The sequence below is a fragment of the Opisthocomus hoazin genome, chromosome 5, assembly GCF_030867145.1.
Source record: "Opisthocomus hoazin isolate bOpiHoa1 chromosome 5, bOpiHoa1.hap1, whole genome shotgun sequence".
Taxonomy (NCBI): domain Eukaryota; kingdom Metazoa; phylum Chordata; class Aves; order Opisthocomiformes; family Opisthocomidae; genus Opisthocomus; species Opisthocomus hoazin.
Window position 1 is genome coordinate 35375055 of NC_134418.1, and position 17121 is coordinate 35392175.

Here is a 17121-nt window from a genome sequence, read left to right on the forward strand (position 1 = left end):
AAAATTAAAAACTGATGGAGTTGTTGGACTTTGTTACTCCTAATTTGAAATGTCTCAAAAATGACTCTTGCACTTTTCAATGTTTTTCTGTAACCAGACCAACAGTGTAACTTAGGTTTGGTTTTGTAAGTCCTTTTTCAGATGTTCTGAGTATGATGCTGCTGAGGGTCTCTAGAAATTTAAGCATTATATATTGAATAAAGGCAATGTTTGGACACACAGATGGTCCAGAGCTAGCTACCATCGGAATGGGATGGCTGTCTTGTTTGTGAAGTTCCTTGTGTTCAGTATGACCCCGAAGTATGAAAGGAGCACTGGACAAAACAGGTTTTTCTCTCTAAGAGGTAAGCTATTATAAAATCCAGCTGGTTACAATACAAGACAAACACAAAAAGGGAAGTAATTTAGATAAATGGAACAGCTTAGAGAATAGGTCTCTAAGATTTATTTCTGAAGTAGAAGGAAGGTAAGGTTTAAGGCATTTTAACATGGAGTATGTTTTAAGCAGGCCAAGGGACGGCTTACGAAGAGGGGTGGAAGCAGGGATAATTAATGGTTTGGGTGGAGGGGAAGTAGCTGTATGGGTGTAAAAGTGCGCAAGATCCGAGCTGAGGAAGGGTGGTGGTGGGGATAACGTGCTCGAGGCCACAAGAAAGGAAAATGCTGTGGCCAAAATTGCTTTAGTCCATGTTAAGAGGAATATTAATGACGATATTAAGAGCTTGGAGTGCAGAAGAAAGTAGAATGGAGAAAATAAAAGCTGCTATGTTTTCTATTTGAAGAAAGAAAGGAAAATATTAAAAAAAAATAAAATTGGCAGCTCTTGACGTGAGTGCACATATGGGGAATACGACCTTCCATTTTAGCTCCGTTGCCTTTTGTTCCTAGGCCCCACAGATACAAGCCCCAGCGACAAGCTTCGAAAGAGCTCCCGGGCCCCGCAACTTTACGGGTCGCCACTGACAGCTGCATGAGTTTATGAAAGGCTCATTTGCCAACGAGCTGGAGCTGATTGCCTTACCCACCCTGCCGCTGCTGGGCCGGGCCCCGTCACGGGGGCCAGGGCGCGGAGCACCTCGGAAACGTGCGGGCCCTGTCCTGTGAGGCTGCGGGCAGGCTGGTGGCAGGGCTTCCAGCCGGCCAAGGCTGCGCTCCTGCGGCTGCCCTCGGGGTGCAGGGCCTTGCTCCCGCCACGTCCCGCTTCCCAGGAGATGGAGCGCTGGCCCACGCCATGCTGGAACGTGACTTCAGGGCTCGGGGTCTGGTGTGAGAGAGCTGTGAGCGGCCTGCTGCGTCTGCCGGGGAAGGCAGAGGGACGGAAAGGGTGGAGTGAAGCTGTGGATGTTTAGCCTTTAGAGAAGTTTTTTGGGTGTTTGGTGGGGTTTTTTTTACTAAAAAAAACTTCTTACGGGTTTAAGAAGGACGTTTTCACTCCTTCCCTTCATCTACCTTCCAAGAAAGAGGTAAGGACTCAGGCAGACTCTACAGTGTGAGGACACCCGGTGCCCGGAACGCAGCTTCTGTTGCGGAAGCAGAGCAAGAGGGGATGAGGAGGGCCTTCGCTGTTGGCCGTGGCTGTCTCCAACTCCCCGGTACAGGGCTAACAGGGGGGTGTCCAGGAGAAACAGCAGGAAGTGCCATAAGCGGACGGGCGGCAAGAAGCTGGAGACCACAAAGCGAGGCGGGTACGGGACACGCTCGTGAGCCACAGGGCTGAAATCCCGCCGCGTGGAGAGCAATGACGGGCGCGCGACGCTCGGCCGTGCCCGCGGCGCTGCGAGGGGCGGCTGGCTGACGCGGGGGGGGGCCTGCCCCTGCCCCTGCCCCTGCCCTGCCCCTGCCCCAGCCGGGCTCTGCTCTGCCGGCCGCACATCGTGATGCAGCCCCTGGAGTGAGGGCGTGGGAAGCAGCGCAACCGTCACCGATCCTGGTAAAGAATCACGATTTACGGCTTGCGAGGGCTCGCAGTCGGGAAGGGAAGCTGACCGGCAACGAAATTGCTTTACGTATGCGCTAGGAGAAAGGCTGTGACAAACTGCGTGTGCTGGGCAGCCCGTCCCGCTTCGGCCTCTCTGTCTCGGCGCGGGCGGCTGCGCGCTGGGGGTGCGGGTTTGGACACAAACCTCTTCACCCGGCTCTGCCGCCCGCCCCCCGCACACGGCGTATCTGGCGGGTCGGACGCTCGCACACTGCGTGCGCGTCTGCCTGGGACGGACTGGCCGTGCTGCCAGCAGGCCGGTGTCAGAAGTCTCTGCTGTCCCTGCCGTCGACAGCGGCCGGCCGGCATGCGCTGCGGGACGGGCGCGGAACCGCGGGGGCTCCGTCTGCTTTGAGGCCGCTCCCCGGTTGCTGCAGCGCCGGAGCCCGAGGAGCGGACCCGCGGCCTTGGCTGCGGCACCTCGCACCGCCCGCACGCCCGCACCGCCGGCGGCGGGGGCCGAGGCGCGGCCCGGGACCCGCCGCCGCGCAGGGATCGCCGCGCTCCCCTGCTCTGCCCCGCCGGCCGCGCCGCCTCCCCCGGGGGCGGGGGCAGCCCGGTGCCGGCGTGCTCGGCTGCCCGTGCCCGCCCTCCTCCCTGCTTCCCTGCCTCCCTCCCGCCGGCCGGCCGGCAGCGCCGTTGCGCAGCTCCCGCGGACGGGACCGGACGGGGCCCCGGGCCGCGGCGGCGGGGTGAGGCGAGGCGAGGCTGGACGGCCGGGGCAGGGGCCGAGGCCGCCCGCGGCTGGCGGCGGGGGCCGGCGGCGGGGGCCCGGGGCGGCGCGGCGGCGGCGGGGCCCCGCGCATGGCGGCGGCGGCGGGGAGCATCACCACGCTGCCGGCGCTGCCCGACGACGGGGGCGGCGGCGCCTTCCCCCCCGGGCACTTCAAGGACCCGAAGCGGCTCTACTGCAAGAACGGCGGCTTCTTCCTGCGCATCAACCCCGACGGCAGGGTGGACGGCGTCCGCGAGAAGAGCGACCCGCACAGTGAGTGTCCCCGCGGGCCGGGGCCGGCCGGGCCGGGGGGTGCCGGGCCGGGGGGTGCCGGGCCAGGGGGTGCCGGGCCAGGGGGTGCCGGGCGGCCGCTCCCCGGCGGGCCATCTCTCCGGGGCGGGTCGCCGCTGCCGAACCGGGCTGTCCTCCGCTCCGGGGGCGGAACGGCTGCTTGCAGACCCGGGGGGATTCGGACGCTGCTCGGCAGGGAGTTCTGGCGGGCGCCAGCGGCCGGTGTCGAGATGCCCGCCGGGCGTTTCCCTCGGGGCCGGCCGCAGGCGGGCGGGCTCCCGCCGTCCCCGGCCCGGGGGCCCCGTGCCGCACAGCGTGCGCGGCGCGGCCGGGCGGCCCTGGGCGGAGCGGGCAGGTGGAGCCCTGGCGGCAGCCGGGGGCCCCGCGCTCCCGGGGCTGCGAGCGCAGACGGGGCTGGCGGCGGGGACGGGCCGGGGGTCCTCACCGTTGCTTTCCGCTTTGGGCAGTGACCGCTTGCAACAAAAGCTTTGCTAGCGATTTCGAAGAAACACCGCAACAGGCTGCCCCTCAGCAACAGCGTCGCCGCGGTGCGGCTTCGGTCCGAGGCCGTTCGGTGACGCCGGTAGGAGCAGCGTACGTGCGGCGGCTGGAGGCCTGCCTGGAGCAGTGCCCTGTGGGGAGGTCAGCATCCTTCGTTCGGCCGACAGGGATTCCTGGGAGCAGCTGTCGGCAGCTTTCAGACCTGGTCCTGCGTGCTTGCGTTTCTCTCTTTCTCAGATACTGGTTTAAAGGGAAGCGCAGTCGGTGTTGTACCAGTAGTAACAAAATACGTTTGTTGCCAATACAGCGCGGTGAATTATTGTGTGTGGACTTTTCAAATGTTGATGCCTAAAGCAAAATCGTTGATTTACCATACCGGCAAGCGGTTTGGTTTTTGCACATACCAGTCTGTTACTGTGCGGGATCAAGTCTGTACTGGAAAGCATGCAGTCATGTGTTCAGCTTGCTTTAGCCTTTTATATTTGAGAAATGTGGGAGTCCTTACAGGAAAGAAGCCTCATTAGCTCACCAAACATGTCCCCTCACCCCTAGGAGCAGCTTTGGAAGTGTGCTGCAGAGGGAGGTGATGCTGAGTAGGGCTGGAGCTGGGTCTCCAGAGGTTGCCGCAGCCATCGGGTTCCTGCCGTGTCGAGGGCTCTGCTGCTCGAGGTGAGAGCTCCAGCAGTGGCGCGCGGTGTTTGGTGCTCGCCCGGCTGGGCCCAGCTGCCATGCCTCGTGGTGCCGTTCATCCTTGTCGTTGTCGTCGTCCGTATCATGGAGCTCCCCCGAAATCATCTCCCACTCCCCGCCTTTTTTTGTTATTCTGCCAGGAGAACTAGTACTAGTTTTACGTTCTTGAGTCCCATCTAATAGGTGTTTTCTCTTCCTGTTAAGCCTTACCAACGCTAGAGATTTTTTAACTGATTTCTCATGCTGCTTTCCCAGTAGTGAATTATGTTTGCAAAGCCTTCTGGTGTTGGTGGTACTGCCTTACTTTTCAAGACTCCCTGTTTTGCTCTGTAGCTTGATTTTTGCTGTCATTTCTTTCTGGCGCTCCATTTTGCCTCTGTACTTTTTCTTCTCTGCCTTTTCAGTACTATCTGATCACGGGTGTTCTTTGCCCCTCTCCTTTGGCGCTCGTCTCCCTGAAGCCCCTCTCTTTTCCTGTCCTTTCTCCTCTGGAGTGAACAGTGGCAGCAGGCGAAGGAAGACCAGAGCTGTGGATGACTGGCGCGGCCTCTGTGCTATGCTGCAGAAGGTCGGCTGCCGGGGAGCTGCTCAGGTACCCGTCAGCTCGGCGCTCCCCGGCCATCTGCAGAAAATCCCCCTCTTTAAAAGGAGCGGGACACAGCTGGAGGGCTGGTGGGACTTGTGTCCAGCAAGGACACCTAGGCACAGGAGTGCCACTGCACCTGAGCTGCCCCTTGTCCTTGCTGTCACACTCTTTTTCTCCTTAGCAGACAGCTCTTTCTTTGGTGTGTTTTGTTTTGTTCCCCCCCCCACCTTTGTCTTATTTTTTTTCCTGGAAGAACTCTAGTTCTGAGAAGAAGAGAAATCAGTGCTCGAAGTGTCAGTGGGGCACGTTGCGACGGCATTACGCGGTTCACATCCTTAGCATCTTTGTTGTAAGCATGTCATTCGAGAGGGATCTGTGTGATGCTGAACTCTGACCCGGTGAATGCTGCGCTGTGGAAGTCCCTGTGAAATCTTGTGGTATGCCTGGCAGGTCGCGCTGGCATGGCGGATGGCAATAAATCTCAGCCAACGTGAGAAGAGTTTAGAAAAAAAAAAAACCCCGAAGAAAATACACACCTCGCATAACTCATGGTGTTTTTCTTACTTAAGTAAAAGGTTTTGTAAGATGGTTCTGAGAAAAGAAATCTAATGGCTGCAGAGAATTAGGTTTTAAAATCTTAATTAAAAGACAATTAGGAGAGATTCTTGTGGTAGTTGCTGTTCTTATGAATTAATTATACAAAATAGCATTTGATTAGCACATCCTCATTTTTACTTTTAAAGGAAGTTCTTATTTTAGAAGGCGAATGACTGTCTCCTTATGTTTCAGACCAAAATCTAATCCTGTAAACAAATTTGCGTTATCCATGTGCTTTTTTGCTCCCCCCCTTCTGCCTCTCGTACTAAGGATGGCTTGTTCGAAGTATACGGTCTGTTTAGTGTCATGGCACTGAGAGTTTTGGCTCTTTCACACTCACCCCATTCACCTTGGTTTATTCGTAATTGTGTCATTAGTGAAATTGGGAATGGAGGTTGATGTCCTGTGTGCTGGAGGGTTGGAATTGTATGATTCACGCAGCTGAAAAACAGGACAATATGCCTTACGCGGTCGGTGTTGCCACATCTGATGCGTGTTGTGCAGTGACTGCAGTGAAGTGCCCCTTTGGACACACTCAGGGGACTTCTGCTGAGGGTTTTTTTTCCCTTCAAGAGGTACGTTTCAGACAAACAAGAGACAGAAGGTGCTTACAGTTTTGTTGTTTAAAGCAAAGCAAAAAACACGTCTGTCTTTTTTTTGTTGTTGCTGATCAACAACTTTTGATTTATGCCCTGGAAAACGTAGGAAGAACGCAGTTACTTTGGGAAGGCTTTTAGAAACTCTGCGGAGGTGTTTGCCTGGAAGGGACTGCAGTGCCGGTGGAGGGGAAGAGCAGGAGGAATGGAAAGACAACGCTTACCATACACTTCAGAAAATCTCTGGTAGCACAGCTGGTTCCCTTCACAGTTTCCCTCACTGAGGAATGGTTGGCATTTATGTATTTCCATAATTTCTCAAGCAGCTTTATTCCGTGGTCCGAGGAATCCTGAGCCGTTCTCGTCTGCTCATTGATGAGGTGACAAGGCTCCAGCCTGTCACTTGGAAAGGACTCTGCAGCGTGAGCTTTTGTCAGCCCTGCAGATGTCTGAAATACCTTCTTCCTGATCAGTACCTGGCTACTCTTCCACAAATACCTGAAGGAAGTATAAAACAGGGTAATACTGGTCCAGGAACACTTCTTCTCAAGAAAGCTCCTTTCATAAGTAGTTCTTAATGTTATGACTTTCACTTGTATCATACCCAACATTTAAATGGTTACGCTGTGAATATTTTGAGAAGACTATACTGAGGTGTGCGCAGACTGTTAGAGTGTACCAGCTAAGTCAAGAAGATGGAAATCTGATCGCCGTTTGTGCGAACAGAAGAAAACGAAATGGGATCCTTGGAAAGAACAATTCGAGCAAATGTCAGGAACTGTTTTAGTATGAAGTTTCAGTACCTGGTGCTTAGTTTTTTATAGGCGTGTAAGTTACGTGGGACCCAGAAGATCTGCTCTTCCGTTTTGGTGTCCCAAGACAAGGTCGGAGCTGCTGACAGGGCGACCTGTTCCAAATCTGAGCACTAGGTGACATTGACACTTTTTTTTTTCTTTTTGTTTTTTAAAAACCTAGGCCTCAACGTCCAAATATATTGCCTCTACCTAAGCCCTTCTGAAAACAGACTTTTTGCATTGCTTTTGATCTGTTGCCTAAGACCTTAACTGCTTTGCCAGATACTGATGCTTTGCGGCACAGTCTCCCCAGAAGTTCCTCCTGGCGCCCAGGCATAGCTGTTGTGGGGAATGGGGCAGCAGAGAGCTCCCGTGCAAAAAAAAGCTGAGAGTGTGCTTACTTGGTGTCTCTCACTCCTTTTGCCACAGAAATACTGTCATACAGTTTCCTGCATGGTCCTGCAGGGTAAATTGATTAAGTGAATAAATAAATTACCTGTGTTGGCTGGATACGCTGAGGGATGGTGATGTTCAGGGGGGGATGCTCTCTACTCTGCCATCTTGTTTGCTAATCCTTTTACTTGGGTTTTAGTGAGTCTTACCCACCCTGAAGGTGTGTGACTGAGTAGTGGGTACACGCTGAAGGTGGAGCGAGGCGAATATGAGATGTCTCCGGCAGGCGATGAACTGTCCTATCTCTCCCAGCTGTTTTCTGCCCAGTTTGGAAAGGGCTGCTGGAAGAGTGTGGAAGGTTCCCAGGGCACCACCATCCACAGTTACAGTGGGGGGCAAGATTTAGCCCTTAAATCTTAGAATCATAGAATCATTAAGGTTGGAAAAGACCTCCAAGAGCATCAAGTCCGACCGTCAGCCCAACACCACCGTGCCTACTAAACCGTGTGCTGAAGTGCCACATCCACACGTTTTTTGAACACCTCCAGGGATGGGGACTCCACCACTTCCCTGGGCAGCCTGTTCCAATGTCTGACCGCTCTTTCAGTAAAGAAATATTCCCTAATATCCATTCTAAACCTCCCCTGATGCAGCTTGAGGCCGTTTCCTCTTGTCCTATTGCTAGTTACTTGGCAGAAGAGGCCAACACCCGCCTCACTACAACCTCGTTTCAGGTAATTGTAGAGAGTGATAAGGTCTCCCCTCCTTCTCACAGGCTTTAGAAATTAGGAGCATTTACAGGTACTTACATATTCTTGTTATTTATATATATATTCAGAAGAAAATATTCCAACTCCTGCTTAGCGATTGCACAGCTGTAGCTGAGTGAAGAAGACAAAGTACAGATAACATAGAGTAGTTTGACAGTATACAGTGAAATTATGGAGATGGTCACATAAATGCAGATTCTTGCAAAAGTTGTCTTTATGACCCCCTTATGTGGGTGGGTTAAAACTTTTGGTCAAAACTGCAGTGACGCATGTGTGACATTAAGTGAAGTCAGAATGAAGACTCTGGGATGTTTGTCATCTTGATAAAATGGAGCTGCAGACTCCCAAATTGCTCATCAGGAAAATCAGATCAGGTGGCTGCTAGTGGTATTTATTTTGCCAATAAATGCTTGAAATTTGTGTAGCTGGTTCTACGAAAAAGTTCATCTTGTGGTGGAGATAATATTTAAAAACATTTTACAGAAAACTATGGTAGTAATGTTTTTTTAAGGTACAATTTCTTTTGACACACTAGGTGAAGAGACTAAATTGCAGTCAGTTAAAACCTGTCGGTTTCGGGTTTTTTTTCTTTTTTTTTTTTGTTTAAAATGTGTTTGGTGTATATTACTAAAGAGTTTTAAAAGTTGTTCAGGTTGATCTTCTGTAATAAAAGCAGGTTCAGGTTCTGCATTGGGTAATAAAAGCAAGAGAAGTGCCAAGTGCGCAGACAATTGAATGGGCAAGAAGAGATGTAGCGCTGGTTTTGGCAGCAGGATTAACAGTCACAGGACTCAAACGATGCTTGAAGATAAACCCCAGAAAAATGCCCTTTTCTCATGTTCGGTTTCTACAGAATACTAACACCTCTCGTTTTTTCTAAAAGAAAGGGGACCTGTTCCACTGCAGTTTTTGGGGCACAATTCTGTTTAATTGCCCTTTAATTAATCAATGTCTTAAACTGAATTTTAAATTGTAATCTTTTTAGTGACGTTTTATTTCTGTAAGCTTTTCCCAACTCCCTTGGATTACACATATGGGAAGCAGTTTTAAAAAATAATTATTCGGTGGTTTCTACGTACTTAAAATTGTTAACACGCCGAGGTGAAACATGCAACGAGTTTCTCTGAAAGTTTTTCTCCGAGCTTAGTTGGGTTTTTTTGACCTTTTTCTTCCTCTTTATTCCTCAGAAAAATATTTTTTCTGATATTTCCTCACTTGTTCAAGCACTTTGAACTAAATCCATGAATCCACCCATAACTTCTGATGTGAACAAAAGAAGACTGACATTTGCAGTTTGGTTGTTTTGGGTTTTAGCACTCCTGGGAGCGTTGCCCTGGGATGACTGGCCATCCGTTGTTCCGGAATACGTGAGAGGTGATGGTTGTGCTGACTGGTTAATAACCCTAGAAACAATGGGGCTTTTTGGCTGTCGGTGGCAGCGTGTTGGTGCAGTTATCTAGTAAAGCCAAAACGGACTGTGTAACCTTAATGCAATCCAGTTTTGAAATGCAGGTTGTCCTGAGAATGGTCAGGTTACTGGAAAAAGTACGTACTTGCATGAAATCTGTGAAATGAGTCTCTATAGCAAGCAGTACTTGAAATGTTCATGGCATGGCTTTTGAAGTCTCAAAGGCAGTAGTGAGATTGCACTTCAGTTCTGATGGAGAACTAATAGCCTTTACTTTCATTAGTATCTGTTTAAGACTGTGCATTTCACAGTAAAGCAACTCTCTCATCATTTGTCATTTTCAGTAGTGTGTTTTGTGACAATAAGTGGGTAAACTGGAGTTCTGTCTGCCTCTGCTGCTGCCTCCCGACTTCTCAATAAAAATATTTAAAGGGTGACTCTGGTGGCATTTCAGCATTAATATCTTGCGTATTTTTTTGTTTGTTCAGGGTAGGGCCAGATTTTGACTGGAGCCCGATAGGATCGTCCGAGTGCATAAATGAGATGATGTCTACAAAGTTGGGTGGAGGTCGTCTTGCACAAACTGTCATGGTGCACTTCTGGTTGAGTGATCCTGTGTGAACTTATCACTCATGTTTGACTTTTAGAGCTTGAAACCACATTGCTCGAGTGATTCAAAGGAGAATGATACTAAGGGTACTGTGAAAAGGTGAAACAGGAGCTAGGCTCCATAGCCATTTGCAGTGGCAATGTGGTGAAATGATGTTCCTGTGTTGCGGCGCGTGTTAGCTTGCCCCTTACCTTCTGTTGAGACTTGGACAGATCTCATAAACCAGCAATCATTAGGATTCCAGCTGGAATGTGCAAGTCAGAAAATCCTGATACTCGTGGCTATGAAATACTGCATGGTTGTGTGTTTTGTAAAAGCAAGGATAGATATCAGCTGTGACACAACTTGAAAATATTTGCAGTCCGTTTCCTGGCTCTTCCCTTTCTACTCTCCGGCTCACCCCCGATGCCTGATGTCCACCTGCAAACTTTTACTGTGCGGATGTGTGTTATTAGACATTCTGTTGCCATTCTGTGGTGGGGTAGCTCTGGGGTTACTTTTGCTGATAAAGGAGGTCCTTAACATACTCAAGTGTGTAGGCATCACAGCACCTCGATCTGCGCTTGGTACACCTCTTTTGAGGAAATATCTGTAGCACCTCTTGGGACTGGCACCATTTTTTTGGCAGAGTGTTATCTTCTCTTAGTGTTTCTGAATGCAGGGGAACAAATTCTCAAGTGTTTCAATTCCTATCCACGTGTCCCCTTTTTGCCTTCCCCTCCAGCCTCCCGATGTTGTGTTTTAACGTCACCTGCTGTGAGCGGTGACTGGCCGAGGGACCCTTTGGCCGGACACTTCAGCTGATCGAACAGGTCTCTGCTGCTCGCAGGGACGCTCTCGCTTCTTCCTTCCCCCAGCCTCGGCTGTGCTCTGGCACTGAGTTCAGCCCAGGGACGGGGACTGGCAGGGAAGCATTTGCTCTCTCTCCCCCGTCCTCTGCGTCGGGTTTCTGATTGATTGAATGCATTGCAGCAGCCCACTGAGATGTCAAGAAAAGTGCCCGCGCTGGTGCGAGGGAAGAGGATGGAGTGCGCAGCGGGGAGCATGGGGTGGAGGGACAGGAGCTGCCCCTTGCCAGCAGCAGCTGGTGGTTCCATTGTCACCGCCTGCCTCATGGTACCACGTCCTGAACCGTCTCCTCTGCTAAAATGCAGGAGAGGATGCAGTGTCTTGATGGATGACTTGACAAGGGTGAACAGAGTCCATGCAGTTGTCACCTATGTTACATTTTGGGTTAGAGTAGTCATTTTAGGACCATATTACAACAAGTAACATACAGTTCCACAACTCAGGGAAGACCAGTAGTGAGACTGAGATTTCTGGATATAGAGAAGCACACCTGTAGAGAAGTTTTGTGCAGTACTCCGCTAGGTCCTGTTGGCACCTGTGGCAGCAGAGATGGGTACAAGCATGGGGGCGTTTTTCAGTGTGGAGAAGCAGCCAGTGAGCGCCGTATAGTGGATGTGTGGGGAGAGGCTGTCACCTCTGCTTGGAAGTCACCCTGGGTGTCCTGCTGCGCAGGCTTGTTAGGCTGAGCAGTTTCTGGGAAATGGTGTGTGGATTCAGTTCACAGTGTTTCTCCAGCGGTAATGGAGCAAGTGGGATGAACGGCTGAACACGTGTCTGGCCATGCCTCTGGAGACGTAAATAGGAAGGATTCATTCTGGGGTTTTACAGATGTTTACAGAGTCACTGTGGATGTTTTACCAACAGCAGTGCAGTTCATTCAGGAAAACTGAGGGGAAAGACCTACAATGCTTGTGTCCTTAGAAGCACAGGAACCCCTCAAAGCTGGAGGTCTACAGAACTGTCCCATGTTGCCAGTTTTAATTTATTTCAGTCCCAACCCTCTGCTTGCTTTACCGCTTCAAGACGCAGTGTCTTCCAGAGCATTTAACTGTCTGTGCTTGAGCTAGTACTGGTGATTGTGGGGTGTGACAACCGAGTGTCTCCAAATGAGGCTGAATTTCAGTGATGGAGCTCTAGTAACGTGGATCAGTGTTGTCTGTGTGATACTCTGTTAGGAGACAGTGCTGTTAGGAGTGACAGGTGTCTGGCCTGCTTGCTGGTTTGGTGTGGCGTAAGGTGCGACGGTGCCGCTGCTGGTGCTTGTAGCCGTGGCATATTTTGGGAGCACGTTCTCGCAGTGAAGTCTGGAGCAGCGTGGAGATTTCAACTAGCAAAGAGATTTAAATCAGGATAGTGAGTACTAGTAATGGTCTGGCTGAAGCAGCAGAGAGCCAGGTAGGTTCCTCAAGCTGCAGATTCTAAGGTTTCTCTTCTGTTGTCAGGAAGGTGCTCATGTCCCTTCTTAGTATACTTCCCAGGTATTCAGAATAAGCAGAGGGTTTTTATGTGGAGAGCTGGCAGCTGGGGAAGCGACTACAGCCTGATCCCTCTCTTTGTGGTCCTGCAGACCCAAGTTCTTGGCTCCCATGTGGTGTGTTCTGTCTGCCACCTCGGAGTGATCGCAGGGCGCTGTAAAAGTGCGGCGTGTTACCCAAGTGTTTGAAGGAAAGTCTAAAAATGCGCTGTGCATTTTATTTTTTGATGTTAGGGAATTTGGTTTCTTACAAAGAAGAACTCTTCACAGTCAAGCGAGGCTGCATTCAGAAGCACATTATAGAGCCTTTTTGCGAAGACTGTGGTTCACTACTGTTCTGGGTCAGCAGTGATTGACAGCTGTTGTCCTTCATTGCAGCTCCTGCTGTTCCCCTGTGGATGCATTATTTAAATGTCAGCATAGGGTGGATACACAGCTTGATGGAAGGGGATAAAACAGATGGAGGATGAAGTAAGTCTCCAGGCTTAGTGTTGTCTCTGCATTGCCCTTGCAGTAAATGAGGTGGACAGGCACCAGTGAAATACTGTGTGTGCATGTGTATGGATTTTGATTGGGGTTTTTTTGTTGACTTTTTGCAAAAATATATGTGAAAGACTCAGTGATTAATTCAATTTCATTGGTATTGGAGATGGGGTAAGTGCAAAACCAGTGTAGTCACTGTCTGTTAACCTGCTGGCCAGTTTAAGAGCAATCAGCTCTGAAGGGCAGCTTAATTCATAGGAGCTTGTCCTGATCAGCTTGTTAGTTCTTTGGACTTCTGCCTGCTATGCCATCTCCCGAGCACCCTGGGTGCCTGATGCAGTTCCTCTTTCACCACTGTGCTTCAGACTCTCTTGAAATCCAATTTGCTGATTCTTCTTGGCGTTTCTAAAATCCAGCTTTTCCATCGGTGATGCTGAGGTTTATTATGCCTGTGGGTTGGCAGTTTCTCAGTGCTGCTCTGGCAGCCTTTTCCTTTCATCTCATCGAATCTGTTATCCACTGCTCCAACATTGGTTACAGCCCTAAAATACTCTGCAGCGCTGAATAGTTGTTGCGCAAGTTGTGCTTGAAGCAGGAGCACTAAAAATGGTACATTGCACCTTCTCTGCCTTCTGAAGGTGACGTTCTTGGGCTTGTCTCAGGCTGTCCCTGGTTTTACGTATGTCTGTTTTGCTGCAAGTGAAAAACAGGTCATAGTTACAAGATTAGTGAATGCATGGTAAACATAAAGAGCTGAACTTCTGCACGTTCTGTATACGTCTTCTGATACCACTCAGTGACATCGTTAATTTGGCTGAACACTTGGCACCAGCTTTGTTTTGTAGCTGAATGACTGGACGTGGTTATTCTGTGATTTACTTTGGTGAATGCTAAATGAAATGAAAGCAGGTGAAAGAAACATGATGGATTGCCTTAGCGTTGTTAAGAAAAGCCCTTTGGGAGAAGTCCTAAAAAACATGTGTGAACATGCAGTCATTGTTTTGATAAGGAAACCCTCAAACATTGTTCTAAGTCAAGAATTTGGGGTAAAGGTATCAGTAACTTAGTACCTGTGGTAAAAGAGATGGATACGAACATGAGAGCATTTTTTAGCATGTTTCCAGGGATTGGAGCATCTACCACCTCTTTGGGCAACCTGTGCAGGGTTTCACAACCCTCATAATAAAAAATTTCTTCCTGATATCCAGTCTGAATCTATCCTCTTTTAGTTTAAAGCCATTACCCCTTGTCCAATTGCATCAGGCCCTGCTAAAAAGCCTGTCCCCATCTATTATAAGCCCCTTTTAAGTAATGGAAGGCTGCAATAAGGCCTCCCCAGGGCCTTCTCTTCTCCAGGCTGAACAGCCTGAACTCTCTCAGCCTGTCCTCACAGGAGAGGTGCTCCAGCCCTCGGATCATCTTTGTGGCCTCCTCTGGCCCTGCTCCAACAGTTCCATGTCCTTCTTGTGCTGGAGGTTCCAGAGCTGGACACAGGACTCCAGGTGGGGTCTCACCAGAGCAGAGTAGAGTGGCAGGATCACTGCCCTCGACCTGCTGACCACGCTTCTTTTGATGCAGCCCAGGATACCAGTTGGCCTTCTGGGCTGCGAGCGCAGACTGGCAGCTCATGTCCAGCTTTTCATCCACCAGTACCCCCAAGTCCTTCTTGGCAGGGCTGCTATCAGTCCCTTCATCCCCCAGCCTGCATTGATAGTGGGGGTTTCCCCGACCCAGATGCAGGACCTTGCACTTGGCCTTGTTGAACCTCATGTGGTTCACAAAGGCCTGTTCTTGAGCTTGTCCAGGTCCCTCTGGATGGCATCCTGTTCTTCTGGCGTGTCAGCTGCACCGCTCAGCTTGGTGCCATCTGCAAACTTGCTGAGGGTGCACTCGATCCTGCTGTCAATGTCATTCTTCTGCAGAATGACTTTACTGTCCTTTATATGAAGTTTATAGGGACCATCTGAGGATGCTGTGTATTTGGTAATCGGTGTTTCCTGGTGAGGATGCCCAGTATGAGAAGTGTGTGTTAGGTGGAGTTGGATGTTTACAGGAGTTTAGGTTAAGATACAAATGCCAATAGATGGAGAACCTGAATAGGGAAATAATTTTCATTGTATTCAGTACTACTTGAAAAGTCTTAAAATCTGTTAATGTCCATGTTACTGGTAGACTAGGTTAGCGGGTTGATCTTTAAACAGTTACACAAGTTGTTATTTTGTATAAAGCCTTGGATTTACTCTTAAGTGTAACCGGAACTTTCTGAAGTGTTCATATTTTAGAAGTGTATATTTTTGTTGTAGATGTTTGTATTTTAAAGACCTTAGGTCTGTCTGCAAGTGGTTTTATGCCTCTGGCTGGCAAAAAGGAAAAAGATACACTTACAATGTTGTCATGCAAAAGTGAAGAAATGTGCCTTTGTCCGGGAGCGTGACTCACTGTTTCTCAGTGTGACACTTCATTTACTTGATTGTTTTTGTTGCTGTTTTGGTTTTTTTTTTGTTTATTAAAAGACCACCTCTTCTGCTAAGGTTTGCTTGCTGTGTTTCATATCTGTTTCTCCTTTCTCCCCCACATGTGTTCCAGGTTTTGGGCAGCGTGTGCTTCAGCAGCTCTGGCGATGGCACTGTTGTTTTATGATGAGCGAGTGAAAGCGAGCAAAGAGTTGTTTTTGTGTTTGCAGTTTTGAGACTGGGGATGCCTCATATGTCAACGCAAAGCTTATCAGTTAGCAGAATATGTTGATATGGTTAATATGTCTTTGGGGAAGAGACGTGTTAGAGACTAGACATGGGAGAGAGACCACTAAAGATGTTTCTGATTCTGAGAGATGAAGTTACAGTAGGCATCATCAGCTCAGGGGCTGGGGTTTGGATCTGACCCAGTGGGCAGCTTTGGCTCTGGAAATGCCAAAGTGGGGGAGTATTAATCTGTTTGTGTGCACATGCATGTGTATCGCTGATGAACCAGCCCTAGGGTTTGGGAGGGTTTATGATGTTAGGTGGGGAGCAAGCACGCCCGGCTCTGTGTGTCTTGCTTGGACACCTGGCTGGGAATAGACGTTGGCCCTGAGCATGAAGGACTTGGCCAGCTTCAGCCATAGAGCGTGCAGGAGTGGGAATTCGGTGTGGGGTGTTGCATTTAGCAAAGCGTTGTTGGTGCTTATCTTCCCCCTCTTTTTCATGAACTTCCTTGCATTTCTGGTATTTATTCCTTCCAGTGGTGATCCACCTCTGTAGCAGTGAGACTGCAAAATAGTTGCTGCTCTGTTCTTTTCTGTGGGCACGGCGGTGTGGGAGGATGAGTGATGGGGAGCTGGCGCAGTAGCTTCACCGCCGTGTCACTCAGGGGCCTCATGGAAGGATTTTCCTTGCAGGGCCTCTGCAAATATGTTGGAGATGGGCCCTGAGCCTTTGGCTTGGGTTTAGCTTTTCCACAGCAGAGACTGTAGTAACGCTAGTCATTGATCCAGAGACGTGCAGCCTGGGATTTTTCAGGGGTACATAAACTCTCCCTTCTTGTAAACTAACTGAGTGAGAGGTGTTCAGCTAATGACCTTTTTAGCTCTAGTAAAGCAGCTGTATGTTAGTGAAAATGGGGGCTGAAATAGTATCATATTCCTCTTTCCAGGGTCCATAAGCTGCTCTGTTAGTTGCTGTGTCCGGGTAAGGCATGTGTTTGCTGTGGGGTTGTTGACAAACTCCCAATAACCTCTTGGAGCCCTGGCGGATTGATATTTTTGGGCCCAAAGTTTGCTTGGTAAGATGTTGTGTTTCACATCGCGTTCTTGCAGGGTGTTAATAGTGATGTCGCAGTCATGAAAAGGGCTTCTCTTTCCTGCTGCCTTAAGAAGGCTGTTCAAGTGAGGGAGGCAGAGCAGCAAAGAGCTGTGTGTGCAGACTGTGGGCAGCGTAATGCTGCTGGCATCTCGTCTCGGGGTGTTCAGGGCAGCCTTTGGGGTCCTGCAGGGAAGGGTGGAGGGACTGAAAGTGGATGTCCAGGGCTCCTGCCGTGGGAGCAGCGTTTTTCGGTATGGTGGGAAAACTTTTCAGAGCAGCCTTTGCACGTGTACGCAGCGGCACTGCGGTTGTGCCTTACGGCAGCACGAGCTGTGGCGGCAGGAAACGTCGGTGAACCCTGCTGAGCATTGGTTTATCTTGCACATACGTCTGAGAGTAGTGGAGATGTGGCGGCGGGGTTTTCACTGTGGAGTGATGGAGACCCTTGAGCAGGAGGCTCAAGGGTCCTGTACCTGAATTTTGGAGGATTCTGAGAGGCAAGTGGATACTCATGGTTTTAGTCCGCACTGAAGTCTCTTTGTAGGCAGATTCTAGTGGAAGTGTCACTTAGGCTTTAATCACACCTTTATTTGCTGTGTAAGTGCAG

At 50.0% G+C, this 17121-nt stretch overlaps 1 protein-coding gene across 1 annotated transcript in view; it reads left to right on the plus strand.

Annotated features, from left to right (window-relative positions):
* Positions 1–2770: 2770 nt before the first annotated feature.
* The window catches only part of FGF2 (fibroblast growth factor 2), a 28707-nt gene continuing 14356 nt past the window's right edge, over positions 2771–17121 (plus strand). The window contains exon 1 of the mRNA XM_075420943.1: positions 2771–2966. Within this exon, the coding sequence (XP_075277058.1) occupies positions 2783–2966 (184 nt within the window). The 5' untranslated portion in view covers positions 2771–2782. The remainder of the gene's footprint in view (positions 2967–17121) is intronic.